General features: G+C 30.9%; 1 protein-coding gene across 2 annotated transcripts; it reads left to right on the top strand.

The window, feature by feature from the left end:
- Positions 1–18,646: 18,646 nt before the first annotated feature.
- On the top strand, positions 18,647–25,297 carry LOC111280500 (magnesium transporter MRS2-1-like). 2 transcript variants are annotated; one of them, XM_022867963.2, is made up of 7 exons: positions 18,647–18,929; positions 19,028–19,124; positions 19,581–20,180; positions 23,959–24,087; positions 24,184–24,516; positions 24,601–24,648; positions 25,039–25,297. In XM_022867963.2, the coding sequence occupies exons 3-7, from the start codon at positions 19,587–19,589 to the stop codon at positions 25,267–25,269; spliced, it is 1,335 nt and encodes a 444-aa protein (XP_022723698.1). In that variant the 5' UTR covers positions 18,647–18,929; positions 19,028–19,124; positions 19,581–19,586; the 3' UTR covers positions 25,270–25,297. The 2 variants fall into 2 exon arrangements, with proteins under 2 accessions (XP_022723698.1, XP_022723699.1); XM_022867964.2 differs by having other exon boundaries at positions 19,088–19,124.
- The last annotated feature ends 834 nt before the right edge of the window (positions 25,298–26,131 follow it).

Consider the following 26,131-nt stretch of genomic DNA (forward strand, 5'->3'; position numbering starts at 1 on the left):
CCTTTACGAGATTTTACAATTATATCATTCATATATACTTCTATCTCTTTATGCATCATGTCATGAAATAGAGTCATCATAGCTTTTTGATAAGTAACGCCAGTATTTTTCAACCCAAAAGGTATGACTTTATAATAAAACGTCTTCCACATGGTCACGAATGTTGTTTTTTTTCATATCATCATGAGTCATCTTGATCTGATTATAACTTGAGAAGCCATCCATAAAGAAAAATATGGAATGCCTACCGGTGTTATCCACTAGGGTATCGATATGGGGTAGAGAAAAATTATCTTTGAGACTCACCCTATTCAGGTCTCGATAATTTACACACATTCTTACCTTTTCATCTTTCTTAGGAACTGACACTATATTGGCTATCCATTATGGATACTTTGCCACCTCTAAAATCCTACATCAAATTACTTTTTCACCTTCTCTTTAATTTTCAATAGTTTTTCTAGTTTCATACATCTCAGCTTTTGTTGTACAAACTTGTATTTCGATTTCAAAGGTAATTTATGTTCTACAATATCAATACTGAGCCTTGGCATATCTTGTTAAGATCATGCAAACACATCTACATATTCTCAAAGCAATTCTTCTAGTTTTTGCTTATCAGCTGGTGAAAGAGACATACCAATTTCAACCTTTCTTCTATTTTCATCATTCTCTAAATTCACTAATTCGATAATTTTCGGATAGGGCTCAATTGACTTATCTTTATATTTTATTAATTTTAATAAATTGAGAGGTAGTGTGTAATTATCTTAATCTTCTTTATTATCAAGTTCATCAACATAAATTAGGTTTTAAAATTGAATCCGAGATTATTGTCATGATTATCTTCGTGTTCATTATTTGAGACCTTGCAAGTAGGTGGGATGAAAAGAATATTGGCACACAAAAGTAGAATGGCAAGAAAATGATAAAGGAAAAATGGAAAGAAAAATGAAAATGAAAACAATAGAAGAAATATGGATACATCTTCTAAGTCTTTTATTAAAATGATAAACATAACATACAAGATCTCTTAATGCTTATAGAATAAGCAATTAGGGATTTAAAGTTTCATAACACATTACTTTTCAAAAGTTGATAAGATAATAGGTAGCTCTATGACTTTTTAATTATTCAACTCAAAATTTAAAGGACATGGGCACATGAATAGTTTTGCATTTTGGCTATAGTTTTCTTCCTCATCCACTATCTGGCTAGCCTACTTAAAAGAAGCTTCCGTCAATTTGGCGTTTAGGGCTTGAAGTGAATCTGAGTAAATATATCCTTCCGAATGGAAGGAATTATAAAGGTACAAAATAACTATTGGCTCTGACTTCGACTCATATCCCTTGAGATTAGCCATCTTCTTTTCTTTCTTTTTGTTCACCATTTTTATTCTGTCCCCTTTTATTGGCTTATATACCAAGTCGAATTTGTCTTTCTTATCATATAATGCTAGTGGCTATTTGATTCCTTGTAGGTTCTTTCCCAGTCCGATTCCAAGTTGCCATACCATTCTAATGAGCTGATTAATGACCATTTTAGTAGTAATAGACAAGTGCAATGAATATAATTTATAGCTTTCAGCCATATATGTTACGTTGGCAATTATGAAAGATCTATACAAGCACTTCAAGGCTTTCTCTGTTACTTTTACATAAGGAATATTTACTAGTTGGGTTACCAGTAAATGTTTTTCTCTTACCACACATGTAAGCTTTCTATCAACAATGAATTTGACTTTTTAGTGTAATGAGGATGGAATGGTACCTGTCATATGAATCCATGGCCTACCCAATAAGCAACTGTATGAGAAAGAAATATTCATAATTTAAAATTTCATATTAAAAATGCAAGGGCTAATCTGTAATGGCGTTTCTATATCTTTCAGCACCTCTTTTTGAGTCTCATCAAAAGCTTGAACTACCATGTAACTAGGCATCATGTAAGATCCATCAACAAGTGGTTTTGTCAAAGTAGTCATAGGCATAACATTGATTGATAAATCATTATAGATCAAAACTTTAGCCATTATATGACTTTTACATTTTACAGTAATGTGAAAAGCCTTAGTACTCTCTCACCCCTCAAGAGGAATCTCTTTATCATTGAAAGAGATGTAGTTTGAAATTGCTAGATTATCAACAAACTGTTTGACATACTCAATAAATACATTATGGGACATATATGCCTGATTGAGCACTTTCAGTAGAGCATTACGGTGAGATTCTAAGCTCAGCAATAACGATAATAGTAAAATTCTAGTTGACATCTTGTTCAACTGTTCTACCACCCTGTACTTGTTATATTTTATTAGCTTTAAAAATTCACAAGCTTCATTCTTAGAGGCCAACTTTTGACATTCTTTATCGGAGACTGTCATAAGATTACTCTTACTTTTCTCTTCTTTTTTGACCTTTACTTTTTCTTTCAAGCTTTCTCTAGTGTTTTAGGATTGTAACATCTTCCACTCTGAGTTATACCTTCTACGCCTATTATGTTTACGGTATCTGGATTGACCATAGTGTCACAATCATATTTTATGGTACTGTTTTATCATTCGGACATGAAAAAAAAAGTAGAGACTCTAATTGTCACTACTAGTCAGAAAATGGTTTTTCTAGCCTTGGGATTAGCTTTTCATCATAATAGATTATTATCGATTTATGTATAAATCTATTCTTTGAATCAATGGTTGACACTTCAATTTTCATCAAATTTTTTTTTCTTTGAAAACTCTATCTGACCCATATCCATTAATTTTTGCACTTCTTGATGAGTTTGGTCATAATTCTCAATAGAATGCCCTAAAACCCCTTTATGATAATTGTAACTATTGGTTGAATTAATCATTTCAAAGCATTTATGAGGTTTTATTGATTTCATTATATCTATCTTGACTAAGGCTTCAACCACATTAGCCATCGAAGTTTTAACTTCATCTATCCCTCTCTTCATGTAGCTTGCTTATCCATCAATTAAAGCATTTATTGATGGTCTAGTATGGTTTGATAAAAGGGTTCCCATTAACATTTGGAGTCCCTTGTTGGCTAGAATCAAAATTAACACCCATTTATTAATTAACCTCTGCATTTTACGTTTTAAAATAATATAGTTTTCTATAGAATGACTTGGGTTTCCATAATGATAATCATAATGCGCATTGGGATCATACCATTTGAGAAACAGAAGTTTCAAATGTTCAACAATAATAAGAGCTAATAAGTATTTCTCAACAAGTCAAGGATACAAATCCATGTACGTCATACGGATAGGAGCAAAAGTGATTTTTTTTTAGATTTTTCTTAGTGCTCTCAGTCCACTACTTGGATTGAGTTTTCATTCTGGTCTAGTAGGTATAAGAATACAATTATATAAATGGGTAGGTATATAAAAGGATGGCTGAAACTAAAGTGGATAAGCAGGCTATTGTAATGGTTGGTATGGCTGATACAGATAAGGGATGGATGTAATATTATTTATGGAAAGGTAATAGGCTTGATAGACTGGTGTGGGGTTGGTGTGAAGCCTCTGAACTGTTGCCTTACATAATTCATTGCTTGGGTTTCATTTTTTTCTTTTTAAGAGCTCTACCTCTGTTTGCTCCGCTTGTCTCTCTTGCATCAAGCTTACCATTTTTTTATGGCATTTTCAATAATATCACTTGATATCACTATATCTATAAAGTTTTTGGTTACATTACCTATTAGTCTTTCATAATAAGGTGCTTTTTAAGGTGTTCATAAACAAGAAAATTATTTTTTTCTCAGTAAGGAGAGGTTGCACTTGTACAGCTGTATCTCTCCATTTCTATGCATACTCTTTAAAATTTTTTATTATTTTTTTTGCATGCTTTGTAAAGATAAATGATCTGAAAGTAGATCCATGACATGCTGATATTATATAAGAAATGCCCTTGTGAGCTCTTGCTAAGAATGAATACAAGTCTTGTCTAGTTGAACATACCATTTGACTACAAATCTCATAAGGTTATCCTAAATTACGTGTATCAATAACTTCTCTTCATGAGCATTTGTTGCCAGATAATACATGATGGCATGAGTCATTAGGCATTTTGTGCCATCATATTTTTTAAATTCAAGGACCTTAAATTTAGATGAAATGACCATGTCTGGGACCAAACAAAGCTCGGTTGCATTTGTTGAGCCATAAAAATTCATTCCCTCTATGGCCCTAAGTCTTTATTCTAATAATTTCATCTTTAGTTGGGCACTGGTATCTTTTACTTTTTCAAGTGCCTTTGTTCTTAGCTTTTCTCTCTCTTTAGGATCATCCAAGTCAGAACCCAGATTGGCTTAGGTAGTTTTTCCAGCATAACAAGATTAGTAAAATTTTGAAACTGTTTTAGAGCAAGTGCAGATGTCATAATGGAAATGGGTTAGGATGTCCTCTGGGAGTAGAAATTTACACTTTGGTTCCTTGAAAAGGTTGGGTCAGTCATGGCTTAAACCCTAGAGGATATATAAGATCCATCATGTCTGGCGGTTGTTCTTAAAAGTTAGGATTTTTTTCCATCGCTTTTTTTTATCAAGATTCTTGAATATGTCCATTATCTTATCAATATACCTTTTTAGTTTTTCTTGAGCCTTTTTCATCCTCTCAAATCAACTAGCCTATTCTTGTTCCATGATTCTTGTTTGAGCTTTGGTGTTGTATGAATGACGAGTAAGTTGAGTCAAAAATTTTGTTGGGTAAGCTATTCTTGAACCTTTATTACCATAAATTTTTAAAAATTAGAACACCATGTGTTGAAAGTATTATTTTTTATTTTTTATGATTTTTTTTTAAAAAAATGATACACATGATGCATGAATGCAATTGGGAGATATTTGCTCTTGGAAAAAGTTTAGCACTAGAAATTTTCATTGATTTGATGCAACTTTTGTTACATGAGATTTATCATCCTAGAATTGTATCCCTAAAAATGTTTGACTTACTCATAATAATCCTTAGCCTTATCTAGGAAGTTCACTAGGCGTTGTCCATATTCTCTTACGAGATTGACTTCTTGCCTTAATGCCTCTACCTTTTCAACCATCTCTCATACTTTCTTGATTGCCTTACAAACTTGATTGGTCATGTGTTCTATGTACTATTGCCTCTTTAGGCTTTCTGCTCTCTATCTCATGTGGGCATCTTTTTTTAAATCATATGTAAAGATCCAATCTTTTTTTTTTCTCTGTCACTCATCTATTATTGCTAAAATATAGTTCTTGTGGTCTTGCAGTTGCATTACTAACCCTTAGATCACCTGGTGAAGTAATTTTTTTTTTGTTTAGTATTTCAAGGTGTTTTTTTTTCTCTTTTGCAAGCATAGCCTTTAAACTTTCCTTTTCTTTTTGGCATTCAACCAATCCTGTTGAAGCTTTAAAGTATAATCATTCCCAAATTTGTCATTCTTGAGAAATTCTAGTGATCTCTTCTTGCTTTTCTCGAGCTTTCCTTTTTCATTGGTTCATATCCTTTCAAAGCTAATCCATTTCACATTATTGACTACGGTAAAACTTGGTGACTTTTCTATTTTTGAATTAGACTCGTAATTTCTTATTTTCTTGGTGTAAATCTTTTAAATCATTGTTGGCCATATCCTGTTCTTTTATAACCTTTTCTAAGCTGCTCCATTGTACTTTTGCTTCATATTTTAATTGTCCCATCTTTTCATAAAGTCTCAAATTTTCTCTTCTTATTTTTTTTTTAGCTTTTAATTTTTTTGACAAGTTTGACTTTTAATAATTACACTTTTATTGTAAGGTTAGCTTATTGATATGAGCTGTCATCAGGAGGGAGTGCTATGTCTCTAAGCTGCTTAACTTTCCAAATCTAGTAATTAGAAGTGACTTTGTCGAGAAGAGGCCTTAATCTCATCCTTCGTGCTTTCTTCCATGCTTGAATTAACTGTTCTGAGGTTTTTGATGAATTAGACTCTCGTAGGTGAATTCTACTTGAACCAAGTTATGAGTAACAAAAATAAACTGCTTTGCACCAAATTACCTAAGCACCATCAACGGAGCATAACTCACAATACCTCATAGCCCTAACAATGGTATCCATGGCTTGTTTCCCTCATGATACAATATCGGCACATGAGGTATCCATGACACCATCTATTCTATTTCATCCTTGTTAAGCGTTCGTAATAAAAGAACCCATTCTTCCTTAGTCTTTAATGTTGGCCATTGGCTTTTGTAGAATTTTTTGACTGGTGTCTTGTTTTAAAGATATGGCTTTAAGAATATTTTTTTTCACACTTGAAATGACTTCTAACCCACACGTATAATAGCGATGTACACCTTATGAACCGTTATTTTCCATTCCATTAACAGAAATTCAATGACCTGATGGTTTTGATTAAGACTACTGGTGTGAAATGAATTGCTTGGGTTTCAATTTGCTAAAAAAGGTCTACTATAGTTATCTTGATATAACCTAAAGTCTTCATAAAGATCACCATGCCATACAATGCTAAAACAAACATAGCCATGCCTTTATCATCATTAAGATGCCTTTGAATAAAATTTTAAAGAAAGTCTTAATGGATATTGAAATGTTCACCTTTAGGCTTTGCAAAGGAATCTATGGTTTCTACTTTTACCCCCATAAGCTTGGTTAACTTTTTGCAATAACCTGATTTTAACTTTCGAGTAAACACTTTTTTTTACACTATAGTTTTATCCCAAGCAAAATCAAATAATCTTCAATAGTTGGTACCAAATCCTCCATATTAAAAGTGAATCATCTATAGGATGGATCCCAAAACTATATAACTGCCTTAATTAGCTATTCATCAATTACTACTAGAATAAGGGTTACAATCTGTCCATACTTTTTGTAAAAGCTTTCTTTTCTTTTTTCACTTAACTGACCCTAAATGATGGCTAAGTCTTCTAAATCATTTTGTGCGAGATCCAAATGTATCTTCTCGAGCAACTCCAACACATAGCCGATAGGCAAACAATCTCTATTTTTTTATTGAGCTTCATTCAACCAAATTTATACTTCATTATATGGTTTACATGGGACATTGATGGAAGATAAGCAAATCTATAGTTTTACAGGTTTTACAGGATCTATGAAGACTTCTTGGGAGAAAAATATCCTAGAGCAAATACCTCAATGCAAGATTGTATATAATAATTAATGTGAAAAACAAAAGGAAAACAAAGTTGAGTCAATGTGAGGATGTGGTTTGAGATTATAACAAATTTTTTTTTTGAGATTTTGTTTTGTTATTTTGTATTCTTACACGTTTTGGACTTAGGTTTTTCTATAAAATGGTGGGCAAAGTGCTACCTAAGGTTGGCTTCTTATAGCTTATTATATGCTTGACTCGGGTTGACACACATCTAAAGATTTTCAAATTATCCCTTACTGTCATCTACGCTAGACTAGTAGGACACCTCGATCCTCACCCATTACACACTACGAATGGAAAGGATTCAATCTGAGCAGAAGTATTTCACTTGCCATTATGAAGGTTATCACCTCATAAGGGCATAGGTACTCTACTTCCTTTTATAAGGGACGGAGCCCAGATATAGAGCTCATGCATAAGGTGTATTGTGTCATTGTGTGTGCAAATGTATCATAATTTATCGAAAGTAATATATATAGAAAAATAAAGCATAAAAGGTATAGTAAAAGAAATGCATGTAAAATTTTCCTTTTTGTTTTTGATTTTTAATTTTTTTAAAGGAATCAAATTCTATGAACTTAAAAATAAATACTAATTAAGACTATTTAAAGCAAAATTGAGGATAACACGTAGTTAATTTTGGCTTGACTCTTGAAAATTGCATCCCCAATGGATCGCTAAGCTATCATAACAATTTTTTGTTCGCTCAATGAATGTGGGAATGAAAGGAAAAACAACGAAAAACAGAGTCGCCACAAATCTTTTTTTGTTAGGTGCGATTGACCACCTATTAAAACATATCATTTTAATAAAATCTTAAAATTAATTAAAATTTATTAAAAAGATATTTTTATGGTTTGTGAAACAATCTGAGTTTAGGAGTCGGTTACATGTTGGGAAAGATTAGGACCCTTACAGCACTCGTTTAAAATGATATCAATTAATTATGTGTTATCCATTGATTTTGATAAAAATAGTCTTATTTTTTGTGTTTGAAAAATAATTTCCTTATTTTTTCTTATTTATTGAAATTTTGTTATTTTAATAGCTTTTATTATTTATTGTTTCATTTTTATTCAAGAAAAATAAATTAGAATCTTTTTATTGAAATAATTCTTAAAATGTTTCAGTACATTGGCAACATTAGAAAAACTTTTTCTCACCAAAAGATTTCTTAGGCATCGCTTCTCGGAATACTTTAGAATCTCATTCTTAGATGCTTGGATTTATTTTTCATAAAAACTATGTTGTGCATGTAATGCAAAATGATAATATGTTAATGCACATATTTTATTTTTAAAATTTTATTGACTTTATTTATTGAATTATTATTTTAAATTGTTCTATTAAAGAAAAGAGAAAATTTTATCATATTGAAAACTTTTATAAATATTTCAATACATTGGTAATATTTAAAAAAATCTCCTCACCTAAGGATTTTGTAAAACATCACTACTCAAAATACTTTTAGAATCTCATCTTCAGATAATATTTTCTTTTTTTCCTCATTCTTATTTTATCATTTTATTTTTAACAAATTTGTTAATTTTATTTACTACTTTATAACCAAAGAAAGAAAATTTTTATTGTATTGAAAACTTTTTATAAATACTTTAATACGTTGGTAGTATTTAAAAAAAAAATCTTCTAACGTAAAGATTTTGTAAATATTACTACTCAAAGTACCTTTGAATCTCATTGTCAGATAAAAAATTTCTATTCTTACATTTTTACTAATTTTTTATTATTTATATTATTATTATTTTATAAAGTTTATTAATAAATTATAAAAAATTTTAACTACGTATTTCATCATTTATTTTTATTTATTGCCTAATAATTTATTGCAACAAAAATTTATCCTAACAAATTTAAACATTTTAATATGCATAAATACAAATAATAAAATTTAAAATAATAAAAATGTTATATAAAAATTTTTTTAAAAAAAATCTGAATCGAACCTATTAATGGTTTAGTTAATGTCGATTCAGACGATTCAATAATTCGACGTCGGTTTAGTCCGATCTAGTCTAGTTCAATTGGACCGATCAATAGCTAAAGGGTACGCGAACCCTAAGTTGGATCACGAGTTTATGCACAGATCTTAGGGATTAAAATGACATCATTTTGGTTTTTATTGAAATGGTGTCATTTTGGCTCTCGGTAATTTATAAAAGTTCAAAAAAAAATTTTAATCATTTTCTCTCCTTTTTAAAAAAAAATCCTAGAAACTCTCTCTCCTTTCCTCCCAGAGGCTGGTCGTCATTCACCGTGACAACCGTTGTGCTCCTTGTCACCGGTGATCGTCGACCACCGTAAAAGATGTCGAAAAAGCCCATAAACTACCAAATAACTGTTCCCAACCTTCTAAGTCTAGATCCGAGACTAATTTTGTGAAAAAGGGCTCCAAAAGGCGTTGAGCTAGCTTGAAAGTTTCGATCAAATTGATTTTTCTTATTTCTGTGCTCTTTTTTTTTTCTTTGGCACTATGGTTTTCATTTTTAGAGGTTGTGTTTGTTTTTGGTTTGTGTTTTTTATCTTTGTTGTTTTGGTATTCTTGGGTTTTTTTGGATCTAGTAGAAAATTTTTTGGATCTATTTTTTTTTTTGTTTTTTACAAGGCTTTCTCTTTTTTTTTTTTTCCACAGGAAACAAACCTATTTATAAAGCTTTCTGAGATTCAAATCTCAGATTTTCAATTGATTTGTGAAATTTTGGTGGCAGAAATCCACCTTGCCAAGTTAGGCAAAGTGTCAGGTAGTTACCGACGGCTGATGGTGACTGAAATTTTGGATTTTCGAAGAGGGTGCATTTAATGCATTTAGATTTTTAAATGCATAAAATTTTACACAAAAAGTAGTATTATTAACTTACAAACCTAAATACACAATATAGCTAACATAAAATGAATAAAAAAAAAATAGCATGAACAACAAATAAATAGTAAAAGAAACAAAAAATTAAATAAAAATTTTTTTAGGGAAATATGCTAAAAGAATTCCTTAAGGAATGGAAAAAATCTAAAACTTAAAAAAAAAGAAAAAAAATCATGTTTTCCAAGAAAAAATGAAAATCAAATAAATAACAAGCATAAGAAAGAAAAAAATCAAGCAAAAAAAAAAAAAAAAACCACTACAATCAGCATACAAAAAAATTACAAAAGAAAGTTTTAGGATTTTCTCTTGTATAAGGTCTTGGGTTTAGAGAGATTTAAAAGTTTTTGGCATTTTGAATATTGGTGAAATGATAGTATATGAGGAATGGAAGAGGCTTTCAATGGTTTTTAATGTTGGACCGGTAGTAAGACGATTGATCTGGAGTTTTATATTTTGAATTTTTTATTATTTTTTTGAAAAAAGATTTTAAAAAAAGTAATTTGAAAAAATAAGAGTAAGAGGAGTAAAAAGAAAAAATTTAAGATTAGAAGGATGCCTATGAGTGACAGTGGTAATAAGTGATAACAAGTTATCAAATTTCTAGAGACAAGGAAAATTGTTGCTCACTACCAGAAAATTGGGCTTTATCGACAAAATTTTCTATTAGTAAAAACTAAAATGTTGTCGGTAATAACAGTAGCGCGAGATTTAGTGACAAAAAATTTTCATTAATGATAGTTAAATTGGTAATGCTATTCCATCAGTAATGAATGAAATCCATCGATAAATTCTGTTAGTAATTACCAACGATTTTATTAATGAAATTTTTTGTTAGTAATTATCGATGGACTTTTTTGTCGATAAATTCATTGGTAATAAGCATGAAAATAGTCACAAAATGATTTTTTCTGTCGATAATAATGAAATTTCATCGAATAAGGTACAGTTTCATCAATAATTTAAATAAAAATATTATAATTATTCAAAAAACCTGTAATTATTTAAGAAACCTGTAAATTATAATTTAAACATGTGTAACTATTTAAACATTCTATTATTATAATTAAAATATCATATCCAGATAACATCCATCAAATACATCATTAATACCTGATACATTCTTAATATTATGTTATTATTATTAATTCTGAGGTCTCTTTCTGTTATTGTTAGGACTTACATCATTAATACCCAATACACTTTTATCTCATGTTCAAATTATTAAAGGTTATACTTAAAAAATATACAATGTGATTAGGGTTGAAATAAAAGTGTCCATTAAGGTTTAAAATATGAAACTTAACTACCTTGTGCCACTATTGTGTTATCATTTGTTAAATGCCGTTAGAAGTAAAATGACCAAATTATCATGCTTATAACACAAGTTGTGAACAACAAATAGAAGCAATTGAATAATTAACAAAAAATTGAACAAACTTTGTTCAATAAATTTGATCTTCATAGAAAACACTCTTCATTCAACAATCAAGCCTTAAAATCATTCGCTTATTGGTAGAGAAAGGTGTTTAGGCTAGTTGAGATCAAAATTTAGGTTTAGAGGTGAAATTGGTTTTAAGTTTGGAGGAAATGAAATTTGGGCACGATTTAGAGGTTTTTCTTTAGATTTACACAATAAAATAAGGTATGTATAATTCTCTCTTTAATTTCAATGCAATTGGTTTTAGGTTAATGTTAGGGTTAGCAAGTTTTATTAAAAATATTTAGGGATCTTTTATACTTAACTTCATATTAGAATCAATTGAGGGTTTTTTAAATTTTGAAATGTTATTAACTTTATATCAAAATCAATTTGTTATACTAAATTTCAAATTAGAATCAATCGTAATTTTACAAAAAAATCAAATTTTTATTTTGCTAAAAATGTGGCATGCCAGCAAAACTATTAAGTTTTATGCATACTCCTAAAAAAGTTTGGATAAGAGGTGATATAGCATGGGTGGATGATTATCCTTTAAATAGGTTGTCATTTTTTCAGTTGCAAGATTGAGTTATTAAATTGGGGTGAGAGAGTACTAGTGACATGTTTTATTGTATTCCTAAACTATCATTTGATGAAGGATTGAAATGTATTCATTCAGATATGCAAGTTGAACATATAGTTTTGTATCATTAAAAGAAAAGAACCATTCCAATATATGTTGTAGTAGTGAGCCTCCTTTTTTTGTTATATTTCCATTTACACCATTTGGGAATAAAAATATGGTATAAATAGGAAGGTCTACCTAAGAACTTGTAGCTAAAAATAATACTGTAAAAAAATAATGGTGAAAATGATACTACTAAATTGGCAAAAAACATTGGTGCTAATGAGGTTGATAATGGTACTTGTAACGAGGAAGAAAAAATGATGCAAATGAGGTTAGTGATGATACTACTAATTTAGTAGAAGATAGTGGTGCAAATGAAGCTGAAAAATAATGCTTAAAATGTTGGTAAAGATGCTAAAAATGATGAAGAGAAAAATGATAAACATAGTGATGAAGATGACAGTGACTATTATGTAAGTAGTGACTATGAAAGTGATGGTTATTCTAGTAGTGATCCTAGCCACTTTGATGAAGAAATAGAGGTTAATGATATATTTGAGGATAACAAAGTTGGTGGTCCTAAGTAAATGAAAAGGCCTATACTAGACAACCTACTTTAGGAAGATCAACTAAAAACATTATTTTAGAGGAGAATGAAGTGATGGATGATGGTGATCTATATAGTGTTCATGTATTTTATGAAAAGGTAAACCATTATATAATGTTCAATAAAGAGGTTGATAAGAAAAATCCACAATTAAAGGTTGGATTGAAGTTTATTAATGGCATTCTTTATATATGGGCATTGAAGGAGTATTATATTCGTAGAGGTTATGACTATAAATTTAGAAGGAGTGATGAAGACAAAATTAGTGTTATTTGTGTCAAAAACTGTGGATGGGGAATATATACATATAGGTTAAGAGAAGATTGTGCCTTTCAAATAAAGACTTTTCAACCAAAGCATAATTGCTTAAGGAAGTTTAAAATTCACCAAGTCACTTATTTAGCTAAGAAGTTTTTTGATAATTTGAAAGATAACCAGAATTGAGAAACTACAAAAATAGAGAAAAAGATTTCTAAAGAATTAAAAGTTGAAGTCAATTAAGAGAAAAGCTTGAAAAATGAAGGAAGGGCTAACAAGTTACAATATGCAAAGTTATTTGATTATTATGACATGATCTGAGAGACCAATCTTGGCAGCTCTGCATTGATGAAAATGCAAAGTCAGTATTTTGATACAACCATTGGTGTTCCTAGTTCCTTTATTCTTAGGTTTGAAGAGATATTCATCATGTTTGGTGAACAGAAAAAAATGATTCATGGCTGGATGTAGAAAGCTTATAGAATTTGATTGTTGTCACTCAAAAGGTCATTTTGGGGGACAGTTACCAAGTGTTGGTGCTAGAGATAGGAATAACAACATTTTCCCTCTTTATTATCCAGTTGTTGAATAAGAAAGTAAAGAAACTTGGTCTTGGTTCTTGAATTTGCTACATTAAAAACTTAAGAATTTTACTAAACTAGGATTAGAGTTTATATTTGACCAACAAAAGGTATTAATTATTAATATATTTAGTTTCTGTCTATAGTGTTCATGTTATATCCTTATTATATCTATTTGTTTTTAGGGTTTAGACCAAACATTTAAAGAAGTGTACCCTCAAGTTGAGCATAGGTTATGTTTGAGGTATTTGTATGCAAATTTCAAACTTCATTTTAAGAGAGAAGCGTATAAAAAAGCTCTTTAGAAGGTAGTAAGTGTTAGGTTAATGAAAAAATGAGAGAAAGCTATCCTAGTATCAACAGAGCTTGACAAAACAAGTGCCGCACATGCTTGAGTGAGTAGATTAAATCTAAAAACTTGGGTAAGGTCTCATTTTAACTCTAAAACAAAAAATAATTTAATGGTGAATAATCTTAGTGAATCTTTCAATGCTTATATATTGAAAGCTAGGGATTTGCCTATCCTTAGCATGTTGAAAGGATAAGGAAAATATTGATGAAAAAGTTTCATTCTAAGAATGTTGGTATGAAGTCTTACAATGGTCCTTAATGTCTAGATATACAACATAAGCTTGAGCAGATTAAAAAAAAAAAAACCTCTTTTACTTGCTTTTTTGTTTCTACTAATAGGTTTATATATTAAGTTGAATGTAATACAACCTCTCATGTTATGAATTTGGCTAAACAGAGTTGTGCTTGCAAGGTTTAAGATTTGATTAGAATCCCCTATAAACATGTTATTTTTGCTATTTGCAATAATAGGGAGAGACTAGAATCTAATCCATTCTTGATATTCTAAGGAGATGTACATGGCTACATATGATGCCATTATTAATCATATTCCAGGATAACATAAATGGACTATAAGTAATAAACCTACTCTTACCTTTCTAATCATATATAGATAACTAAGGTTGTTGGAATTGAGTTACAGTCAAATGATGGGTTTTAGCAAAAGTTCAAGATATAGAGCATCTGGTATTGGTTGTCAATCTATTAGAAATGTTGGACAAAGAGATGCTGAAAATGTTAGCAGAAAAAAAGATCATGTTAGGGTCAAAGTTGCTCTAATCAAAAGAAAGGGTAAGAGTAGTACTTCAATCTATTCTGGTGGTTAAATTGCTAATTCTCAAGCATCTAACAATCCAAATGTTAGTAGCCAAACAACCAGTAACTCAATAGTTGGTAGCCAAGCAACTAGTAGCCAAAGTGCTTAGGTGTAATTTAAAAAAGGCTTATATATGCTATTCTAGGTTGATGCATTGAATATATTATATTTGACTTGCTTGTGTTATAAATTGATGTGATTTATAGGCCTTTTATTTTGAAGTATAGGTTTGTGTAATGTATAGTCCTTTTATTGTGCATTTTATGCTGGTTTTATGAATCAATGACCTATTTTTGTTCAATAGGAGTGATGATGGCCTATTTTTGTTTAATAAGAATGTGGGATAGACGGATGGCCTTTTTTGTTCAATAGGAATCTAGTACTAGCAGATGGCCTTATTTTTTTCAATAGAATGACCTTTATTTTCTATAATAAGAATGCTAACTTTCTACAAGTTGTATTTTATATTATAATTCTATAAATGGATGTGATAGTTTTTATAATTCTATTCTTGAACCACTTTAAAAACTTATCTACTTGGTTGAAAATAGTATAATGCTAATTTACAAAACAAGAAATTTAGTAAAAAATATCATTGCACAACACATTTAACAAAAGGCAAACTCTCATTTAATTGTTAAATAACAAGTTCACCTTGACATTTCATCAAACACTTGGTACTGCTACCCACTACACCTTAATAAACATTACAATCTTGTATACGACTAAACCATACCCTGCATCTTACCTACAACAAATTCAAAATAACCCATTGATGTAAATGCATTAACTCAAGAAAACCAAGTCTTAAGCTTATTTTACCTAAAAGATCAAATAAAATCAAAATTAACAACACTATAAACCTACCACAAACTAAAGCAATTGCCTTTTCTTGTGTCAAATCTAAATCAGTTGATGCTTCAATTGTAACTTTCTTACTTGAGATTCAGTTAGTTCATTCCAAATTTCCTATACCTTATTTCAAGCCTTAACATTTTCTTCATTCAAGTTCAACTTCATGTTTTCTTATTCGAATAGTTGTTGTTGCAAATGCAACTCTCTTGTTAAGTATATTGTCAATCCTTCAACTAATTCTCGTTTCCTTAAATTTGATTTCGAAATCTCATCTATCATTTTTGTCATTGTTTCTTTTAATTTTAGTATCTCTTTCCTACAACTTTCACATGGCATCTCATCAACCCACTGAAAAAATTCATATTTTCATACTCCCTGTAAATGTAAAAACCCAAAGATTAAATAATTTTTTTACATAAAAGCTATATAACAATTAACGAAATCATACTTCAAAATTTTCACTCGTAATTACCACTTATTCTAGAAGTTCTTATTGATGATTCTACACCACAATAGGATAATTTGGCACCGTTTGATCCTTCACTTTTTGTAAATTATTAAAAATCCATATGGGTGGGTGAGTTTTCTCTTTTTTAAAGTAATGTGGTGGGAAGATCAAAAAATGGAGGAAATGAAAATGGTGATAAAGATGATGGAAAGAGTAAAAAAAGTGGAAGAAATGAATAGTAATCATGAAAGGAACAAGAAATAGAGACTTGCTATAACTATTTTTCTAATGGTATTGAATAGGTGATAACAAAATAGTGGCATAGGGTAGTTAAGTGTCACGTTTTAAATCTCAGAGGACACTTTTATTTTGATTTTAACCACATGTTAAATTTATGAAGTTTAACCATTAATTAATATAAAATTTCAATTAAATCTTTATTTTATTTTTTGTAAATTTTTTCTTATTTCAAAATACCCTTCATCTTCTTGTACCAAATTCTCGCAGGTGCCTACATCCTTAAGCATTTTGATTTTTAGTATCCAACTTCCTCACCAACAAATGCTTTTGCCATTTTTTGAAGGATGATGACGACATATTTATCACATCCTCTTATTTATGTTACCATTTTCTTGGTGCATAGTTTTGTTATCATTCATATTGAAGCTTTCACTATATATATTTTTTTGCTTTTTTAAAGTTATTTTTTTATACATTTTTTGTTTTTTACTTCATTTTTTTCTCTATAATTTTGCTAACAAGCTTAGAAATAAATTATTTGTTTGCCAACCTTACTCATTTTTTTTAATATTTTTCAAGTTTTCAGTTTATTTTGGTGAAAATGAAAAGGAATTTGGAGATTTGCAATTTTGGGTAATTTGGATTTAAGGAATTTAGTATATTTGGCACTTATATTGAGTGATGATAATGATGATGGCTTTTCTTTTTCAGTTTTGATTAAATTTGGTGGTAATAATGATTTCAAAAAGTAAGATGAATTAAAGTGATTATTGGTGTTGAGTTATAAGAATTTTTTTTTTCTATTTTGGATGAAATAACAACACTCATTATAATTACTTTTTGAACATTGATTGTTGAATCATCATGTTCTTTTATCTTTTTTTAATTTTCTATTTTGGGTAGAATAAGAAACTAGTTGACAAAAGTTTCAATATTTTTGTTTTTTTTTTCTTTTATCAAGACCATCTATTGTTGAGAGTGGTTTTCAAATTTTTTTAAATGATAGTTGAAATGGAGTTTATTAAATTAATGTTTTATTTTTAATTTTCAATTGAAACTAATTTTTTAAACTTAGAGAAAGATCAAGAAATTTAACTCGAAGAAATTTTAGATCTAATGTTAAGGTTTTAGGTTTTGATAGATACCAATGACAACATTTTAAAATTTAAGCTAAAAAAGGAAGTTAAAGTAATTTCATTAATTCATTAATGGTGTAAGCTGGTAATAGAAAGAGATTTTAGGATTATAAGTAAGAAAAGAATTTTTCTAAAGAGTGAATATGAGGAATATAAATATCATAAGGGATGTATGTGAAATTTACCTTTTTTTTAATATATCATAAAGAGTATGTGTCACTTTACTAACCTTCTTATAAAAAAAGGTTAAAGACTTCATTAACAGTGGATTAGATAATTTCTAATATCTTTTACAATCGAAAGAGAAAATTTTTATTCAATGTATGTGGAGTTTTTAGATTCTTAGCAAGGTTAGTAAAGTGATACATATCCTTTAATGTATGTGGAGTTTTTAGATTCCTAGTAAGGTTAGTAAAGTAATACATATCCTTTAAGTATATATTTTAAAAAAATTAATTAAAAAATAAAATATGTTTCAATCTCTTAATTTTACTTGTGAAATTAAAAAATTACACTAATAAATATCAAATACTAACTTTAGTTAAAATCTATCCTCAAAAGAGATTCTGTGCTTGACACGTGCTGAGTTACTTATTTGCTACATAATCAAATTAAATACATTTATTTTTTAAAATAAAAAATGTATTTAATAAAATAAAAAAATATATTTATTAGATGACAAATGATGTTTATTTATAATTGTATACGTGTAAAAAAAATAAAACATCCATTTTAGATTTTTTATCTTTATTAAAGTTTTGATTTTTATATATTTATATAAGATAAAAAATGTATCAATGTCCCTAAACCATATCTTGCTCAATAAAAAATATTTTTGTTTGTATTTTTAAGAATAATAAATATGATATTAATGATAAAATTATAAAATGAGTTTTGTTAGATGAAAATTATTACGAAATTATTGCTCAAAATTGATAAAAAAAAATTCGGTTATCTTTATCAAACCCATTGAACTGATTGATAATATGTAGGGTCGGTTATTAAAAATAAGTATATTATTTTAATTATTTTTTTAAAAAAATTATTAAATCAATTTTTTATTTTTCAATACCGACGGTGTAACTATTAACACATGAAAATTGTTCAATAAAAATGAAAGGAATTAGGAGTCCTGATAAAAAAAAAAAGAAAAAAAGAATCAGGAGTAATCCACCTTACCCAGCCCAGCCCAACCTTAACCAACCGGTCAAACCAGTTGCCATTTGCCAGTTGCCGGTTGCCACCTACAAAATGAAATCTAGCCAGACAGATTGACGGACTCACAAGGTCAACAAAACTATAGAAACCAACAAAAACACTTTCTTGGCATCGAAAAACCTTTTTATTTTATTAAAAGCAAGAATTTCAATCATGGATTCTTCATCAAGCTTCTCAGCTCAGCAAATTGAGTAGAAATTACACCGCCCTCCATCAATTTTTTAAATAGTTTATTTTTTAAAATGAATGAGGATTTCCCATTTGAACTGGAGTTTCTCTCTTTTTTATGAAATATTCCTCTTTACATCTTCGTCTTCTCAATAATCCGCTGCTGCAAAGGTGCTTTTCCAAATCTGGGATTTCGTTTTTTGTTTTTTTTTTTTTAAATTTCTTATGTTGTTATAATTTAATTTATTAATCTCATTATTTATTTGCAGCCTTTTTTTTTTGTCGCTATTGACTTGATTGATTAACGGCTGTGATTAAATCTTCTTCAGCTTCATTTTGTAGCTCATCTCAATTTATTTGTTCGAGGTAAGCTAGTTTCTTTTCTGCTTGAAATAATTTGATTTTTCTATTGATGTTTTCTTTTGTTTCTTTATGCTTGAGTCTTGAGTTGGAATTTAATGGATTTTTCCCTTTATTTTCAAATTTATTCATATTTTTATGGTTCCGTTTAGTTTAATTATAGTTTTATGGAGGGAAATAGGCTAATTGAGGTAGCATTTTAGTTGATATGATGATGCTTAATTTCCTCTTTCTTATGCTGAAATATTCATGGTTTAATGAATTTTCGATCTCAGGCTGCATAGAATGAACATTGTTATGGGTTCTAAATGCATTAATAAATATGGTTTGGATATACATATAAAGGAGTTGCTTTTAGACTTTAGTTGGAAAAGTGGGCTTCTAAAAACATTTTATCTAGGGTCTTTTCTGAGAAGTTGTTTGTATAATGTTGTGATTTAATGGTTTTGTTGTGTGTTTCAGAATTATATGTCAATGGTGGACTTAAAAGAGCGTCTGCTTCCGCCAAAACCTCAATCGGCTATAAATGTTAGAGATGCTTCTTGTAGGGCATCTGCCTCTGGATGCCAACCTTTCCGAGGGATGGATTTGTTGGGATTAAAGAAGCGGGGCCAAGGGCTCCGATCTTGGATCCGTGTTGATACATCTGGGAATTCCCAGATCATTGAGGTTGACAAGTTTACTATGATGCGTCGTTGTGATCTACCAGCCCGGGATCTGCGGCTTCTTGATCCTTTGTTTGTTTATCCCTCCACAATCCTTGGTAGAGAGAAGGCTATTGTTGTAAATTTAGAGCAGATACGGTGTATCATCACTGCTGATGAGGTTCTACTCTTGAATTCCCTTGATAGCTATGTATTGCAGTATGTTGTGGAGCTACAAAGGCGACTAACAAGTGGAGTATGTGAGGTTTGGCAATCAGAGGGTCCTGAGTTGAACCGAAGAAGAAGCAATAGGAGTTTTGACAATGTATATGGAACCACATCTGCTGATTATTTGCCCTTTGAGTTTAAGGCTCTTGAGATTGCTTTGGAAGCTGCCTGTATGTTCCTTGATTCACAGGTGCGTCAAAGGGGAAACAAAAATTTCTTATTGTGTTTGAATTAAATGAGTGATGATAAACAAATGGTACTTGTTTAAAGATAAACTTGTAGTCCTAAAATTATTCGCCTGAGAATATAGTCTGCTGAAAAATGGAAGGTTCAAAAATTTTGTTTCAATTCATGAATTGGAGATTGAACCTAAGAACAGCATGTGTAGTATGATGCAGGTATCTGGTTTATTCAAACTGATTAAAATTTTATACAATTAGAATTTTTTGATGACAATGTCCTCTCTCTGTCTCCCTCTTCATCTTCGCACCCCTCTTTTTGTCTACAATCATGACAATCTTCATATCCCTTAATATAAAGAATGTGTTTTTGGTTTGTGATTAGGTATTAATTTTGTTTTGATGACTTCTTTTTTTTTCTTTTTTTTTTGTAAAAGGGCAGAAGATACATAGATTGCTGATTTGCTTTTTGATTGTCGAGGATGGTGAACTAATGTAAAAGTTAAGGAAAATAAACGAGGCATAGAACACCAAGTCATATGTAATAATGTTGCATATTTTGTTACTTGCCTTTGACTGGGTTTTTCATCGTTATTTTATTGGATTGTAAGACTAATATAAATGATATAGAGAACATTTTATTTTGCTGTATTTGGCTGCTATGTTGAAATTTCCTGGCCACAAAAGATCTCTTCTGCGTACATTCACATGATTGTTAAGCAAAGTCTGCCATTAGCTTTACTGTAGAATAAGATGTATCTCTTTTTTATTTCTTTTCTTAGGTGACGGTTCTTTTAAAATTCAATTTTGTCATGCTACTTGTTACAGATTAAGTACTATCTAGGGAACTTGTGCTGAACTTATCTTCATATTTTTTTTATGGTCTTTCTGAATCTCATCTGACTAGAAGGCACACAAGTATCTTGTTCTTTAGCTTGTTATTTATGGACTATTAACTTTGGCATGTTCCATTTACAGATTAAGAGTAATGTCTGTAGGACTTGTTTTGAGCTACCAAATCTTTCTAACATCGAGTTTTTTATGATTGGTTGAGTTTCACCTTGAACTAAAAGACACATAGATATTTATTGGGTCCTTGATACATTCGAATTTACTTTTAGAAGATTCTTGAATTGGAAGGTATTGTAAAATGTAAGAACTTTGACTGGTAGGTGAATTTAAACGTCACTGACAAATCTAGTACCATTCATCTATATTATTGCCTGTACCTGATGGGCAGATTGAGTATGATCAGGCTGGGTTGTTCTGGATTGGTTCATTTTTTGTTTGATGACTTCAGACTTTTCCTGATTATTTCAGCTTTGGATCATCAAGTTTTTGAGTTACTTTGGGTTGATTTTTGGGAGGCTTGGGCTGGTTTTCTAAGATCAGGTCAATTTTTGCCACATTGTACCATTTTACTCTGGGAGCAAATAATAAGTGCATTTGAGTTTGTGTTGGCTTTGGGTTCTGGTCATTTCGAGTACAGGTCTTTACAAGTTTGGCCCAAGGTTGGCTCATTGACTGGTTTAGCAATTTCAGTTGGGTTGATTTGGGCTTCAGCTGGATTATGTGGGTCAGTTAGGTTGGGTAAGGTTTTCCCACCTCTAGTTCCTTAGGAGAGAGAAAGTGCAACCATGAATATTTCTTTTCTCTGAGTTCCAAGCTTTGAACCTTAATCTCATTTCTTTCTAAAGCCATTTAGAGAAAATGGAAGCGTAAGCATAGAAGATAACATTTCCCACTAGTTCAAGCATTGGTCCTTTCTTCATATGCCTATAATTGGTCTCTAACAGCATGCTATCCTAACTATTAGTAGATTTGTTGGGGATAGTTTTCTGGGCTGTTGTTTTTAATGACTTCTTGATCTTAACTTCTTCCATTTTCAGGTAAAGTGAATAGAAATTTTAGCATCATAATTATTTTCCATCTGGAATTCCTATCAAATGAATGCTTAACTAGTCTAAGGTGACACTTAAAAGAATTGAATAATAAAATCTCTTCCACTCTCAATTATAATAACAATTATGAGTTTGATTCAAACCCCTTTCTTTTTTTTTTTTTCATTGCTTAAGGATTTGAAAGAAATTTGAATGTCATTTTAATTTATTATACAAAGTTTCTCTTAAAGTCCATATTTCTATCCTTTAAAAGCTCTTGAGAACTATTGTCTTCATGTTAAAGAGCTACATCTTGCATGGTGTTTGATTGATACATTACTTACCTTTCAAAAATAAAACCTTCATCTGCCCAAATCCAATTATTTCTTGAGAACTTAAGTAAAAGAGCCAACCTGTGTGCTTTCTTCTGCCAAAACTATGTCCTAATGTGTGCGTGCTATGCAATTCCTTAGATATATGGAATGTGAAAATTTTGTTTTTAGCTGACTATCACTAAGGTGATAATCTATTGAGGTGAATCTTATGTGGATTGGGAGGCTCACAAATTCCAAGTGGGATTATAACAACTGTGGTGTCATGAATTTCATGCCCTGACCAGAAGAAAAAAATAATAAATATTTGTGTGTCTAAAGATGAATATTCTCAACACATTCACCAACACTCTAAGCTTGTATCCAGAGGAAGCTTATATTCTGTTGAAGTCACAATAAATCAATAATTTTGTCCAGGGAAAGAGATGTCTTGAGACTGGGATGACGCATTTGGATATTAGTTGCAGAATCTTGACCAGCTATCTTGAACTTTATATCAGGATTAACCCTGTATTCTGTTGAAGTAACATCAAATCAAAGGGGAAAAAGATTCTTGTGACCGGAGTGATGCATATTAATTGTCTATTATATATGTATGTAGAATTTTAAAATTTGAGTATTTCTTTGAGTGGGAAAGCAACTGAAAGAACCCAAAGTTTTGAGACCCATCCCATCCAGTATCTTTTCTTTTGGAGAGAATCATGATGACCTGTCATGGTGGATCCCATAATAGGTGGTGGGGCCAGCTGAAGTGGATTGTCAAAAGCCTCTGTAGTTGTTGCATGTACTAGCAAGAAATCTTCTAATTTACAAGGATGAGGTTGAAAAAACAGCAATCAGAGCATTGACTTGAAATCTATGTAGTTTGAAAATGAATTGATTCAAAGAAGTAAACTTTAAAAGGGCAATTTTATAGTGAACATTCCTGCCCAGGCAGATCACTGGGAAGAGAGGCAGCTAATTGTCAATACTGAATTGCTAGGATATAGTGCCATCCTGTATCTCAATTTTGTTTTTGTTTCTTTTTTCCTTGAATCTTGGATGACTGGCATGACATACATGTTTTCTTGTATTTCTTAAAATAAACTTTTATTTCTTTCTGGCCAAATATGCCACAAGGCATTCATGGTACTAACTCTTAGTTCATATATTCTGTCTACTTATATCTTTCACATATTCTGTCTACTTATCTTCCATGATTTTATTATAGTTTGTTGTGCTGTCTCATGCTTTCCAACACAGTTCCTATGTGATTTCTAATTTTTTTCCCTTTTTTTATGCCCTCCCTAATATTAATTACATTCAAACAATAATATGGATTTTTGAAATCTTGGTGGATGCAGGTAGTTACCACTACTTATCAGATGAGACAGTGGTGATTAGAATGGATTTGCTCTGATAATTGAACTATCAAAATTTGACAACTAATATTGTATTATAACTGTGTCCATTATCTACTAGTTGGTCTGCTGGTGCTGGGTCCCTTAGGAATTATCACTTTTTTTACTATCAATGTATTCTGTTGTTTGCATTTGATTACTTTTGAGCAAGTTGGTAACTCATTTGATGTTCCAAAGGCAGCAGAATTGGAAATTGAAGCATATCCACTACTGGATGAGCTTACATCAAAGATCAGTACGATAAACTTGGAGCGTGTTCGCAGATTAAAGAGCAGACTTGTTGCATTGACTCGAAGAGTTCAGAAGGTATGAAGTATTTGCATCTCTCTCTCTCTCTCTTTGTTAGGTAAATGATAGCCTTATGTCTTCTGATACTTTCCCACTCGTTGGGTATCCATTTAGGTTAGAGATGAAATAGAGCAGCTAATGGATGATGATGGAGATATGGCGGAAATGTATCTTACTGAGAAGAAGAGTAGGATGGAGTCATCATTTTATGGTGATCAATCTATGATGGGATTCAGATCAAATGATGGACTCTCTGTTTCTGCTCCAGTTTCTCCTGTTTCTTCACCCCCTGAATCCCGCAGGCTGGAGAAAAGCTTGAGCATTGCAAGGAGTCGCCATGAGAGCGTGAGGAGTTCAGAGAGTGCTACAGGGAGTATAGAAGAGCTGGAGATGTTACTGGAAGCATACTTCGTTTTGATTGATAGCACCCTAAATAAGTTGACATCGGTATGCAGAGCACTTATTGGAGTCTAAATCTTTTTCATCTTCACTTCTCTTGGATGGATGTAACATTATTTTCTCTTGTTTCAGATGAAGGAATACATTGATGACACAGAGGATTTCATCAACATTCAGCTGGTCTGTGATTTTTCCTCTATAGAAAAGTTTGTTTTTGAAATATTATCTATGAACCTAAAGTTGAGAAGATAAAACTCTAAAGCCTCTTTTAGATGCCACTATGCAAATGCAGTCCACCTCACTGGATCTGTGCATCCAAGTGGGTTCTAAGTGATAAACGGATTCTTCACTGCCGGCTGATTAGCACATTTGTTGATAATTGCTTAGAATGAAGATATTAAAGGATGAAGCATTAGATCTTTGTCAACTTTATAATGACGTTAAGAATATGATTGCAAGGCCTAGAATCCAGCTATATTCTCAAAAGTTAGCCTGTACTTTTGTTTTTCTTTCTTCATCTTTCTTTAAGCATCTGACTTTTGAAATCTATGGACAAACTTTGGCTTGCAGGATAATGTTCGAAATCAACTGATCCAATTTGAACTGCTACTCACGACTGCAACGTTTGTTGTTGCCATTTTTGGGGTGGTAGCAGGGATATTTGGCATGAATTTTGAGATACCTTTGTTTGATGATTCTGGTGCATTTAAGTGGGTCCTCATAATAACTGGGGTTTGTGTGATCTTCATATTTTGTGCATTTGTATGGTTCTTCAAGTACAGAAGACTCATGCCCCTATAATGAAATAAAAAAGAAAGCAGTTTTTCCATCATTGTTTTTATCATTTATGTACATGTAATGAGGGAAAACAAAAAAGTTGGCTCTCATTTTAGACCCAATTCTTTTGTTGCAGTTGCATATGTTTAACTATAAATCAGTTCAGCTATAGGAAAGGAGGGAAATGACATTCTGCAACATATTTCAAACCTTATAAATAGATGCATCGTACAAGCTCTAGGCCCCAAACTCTGGACGCAAACCTTTGCATTCCAAGGCATGGATCTGTTGGCCAACGATATTGTATTGGCATTGATGTGTATGGAAATTCCCACGTGATTGAGATTGTCAAGTTGATTATAATTTGTCATTATGGTGTATCAGCTTCTCTTATTACAGAGAAAAAGCTATTGTTCCAAACATGGGAGGGCAAAAGCAAACAAAACATATGTTGAAACCAAAACAGAACACGCAATGAAGTTATACTATGCTGGATGTTTACTGAGATATATTATCAAACATGCAACAAGCACAAATACACACTATACTGCTCTGCTCAATGGTCTACATGCTACTCACACAACTCTAACTAAACTACAATACATATAAATACTACTAGACTTGCTGGCAATATTAAGAAGCTATCAACACTTGGGAACTCACAAAAATAATTCCAGTTGCTAATAAAGCGAACTAACTGGTGATGACTCTTAACACCAACTCTCTCTTCTAGCCAATTTCAAATTGATTTAGAATCTTTTTGATTGGCCATCCCAACGATGCTTGAGAAACTTCTGCTCGCTGCCTTCCTTGATCATCTTTCGTTGCCAATACCTCATTGCATCTTCATTATCTTCAACGAGTTCAACCTTAGCAAATGATACAT

The sequence above is a fragment of the Durio zibethinus genome, chromosome 28 (genome assembly GCF_047325235.1).
Source record: "Durio zibethinus cultivar Kanyao isolate XHJ-2024 chromosome 28, ASM4732523v1, whole genome shotgun sequence".
NCBI lineage: Eukaryota > Viridiplantae > Streptophyta > Magnoliopsida > Malvales > Malvaceae > Durio > Durio zibethinus.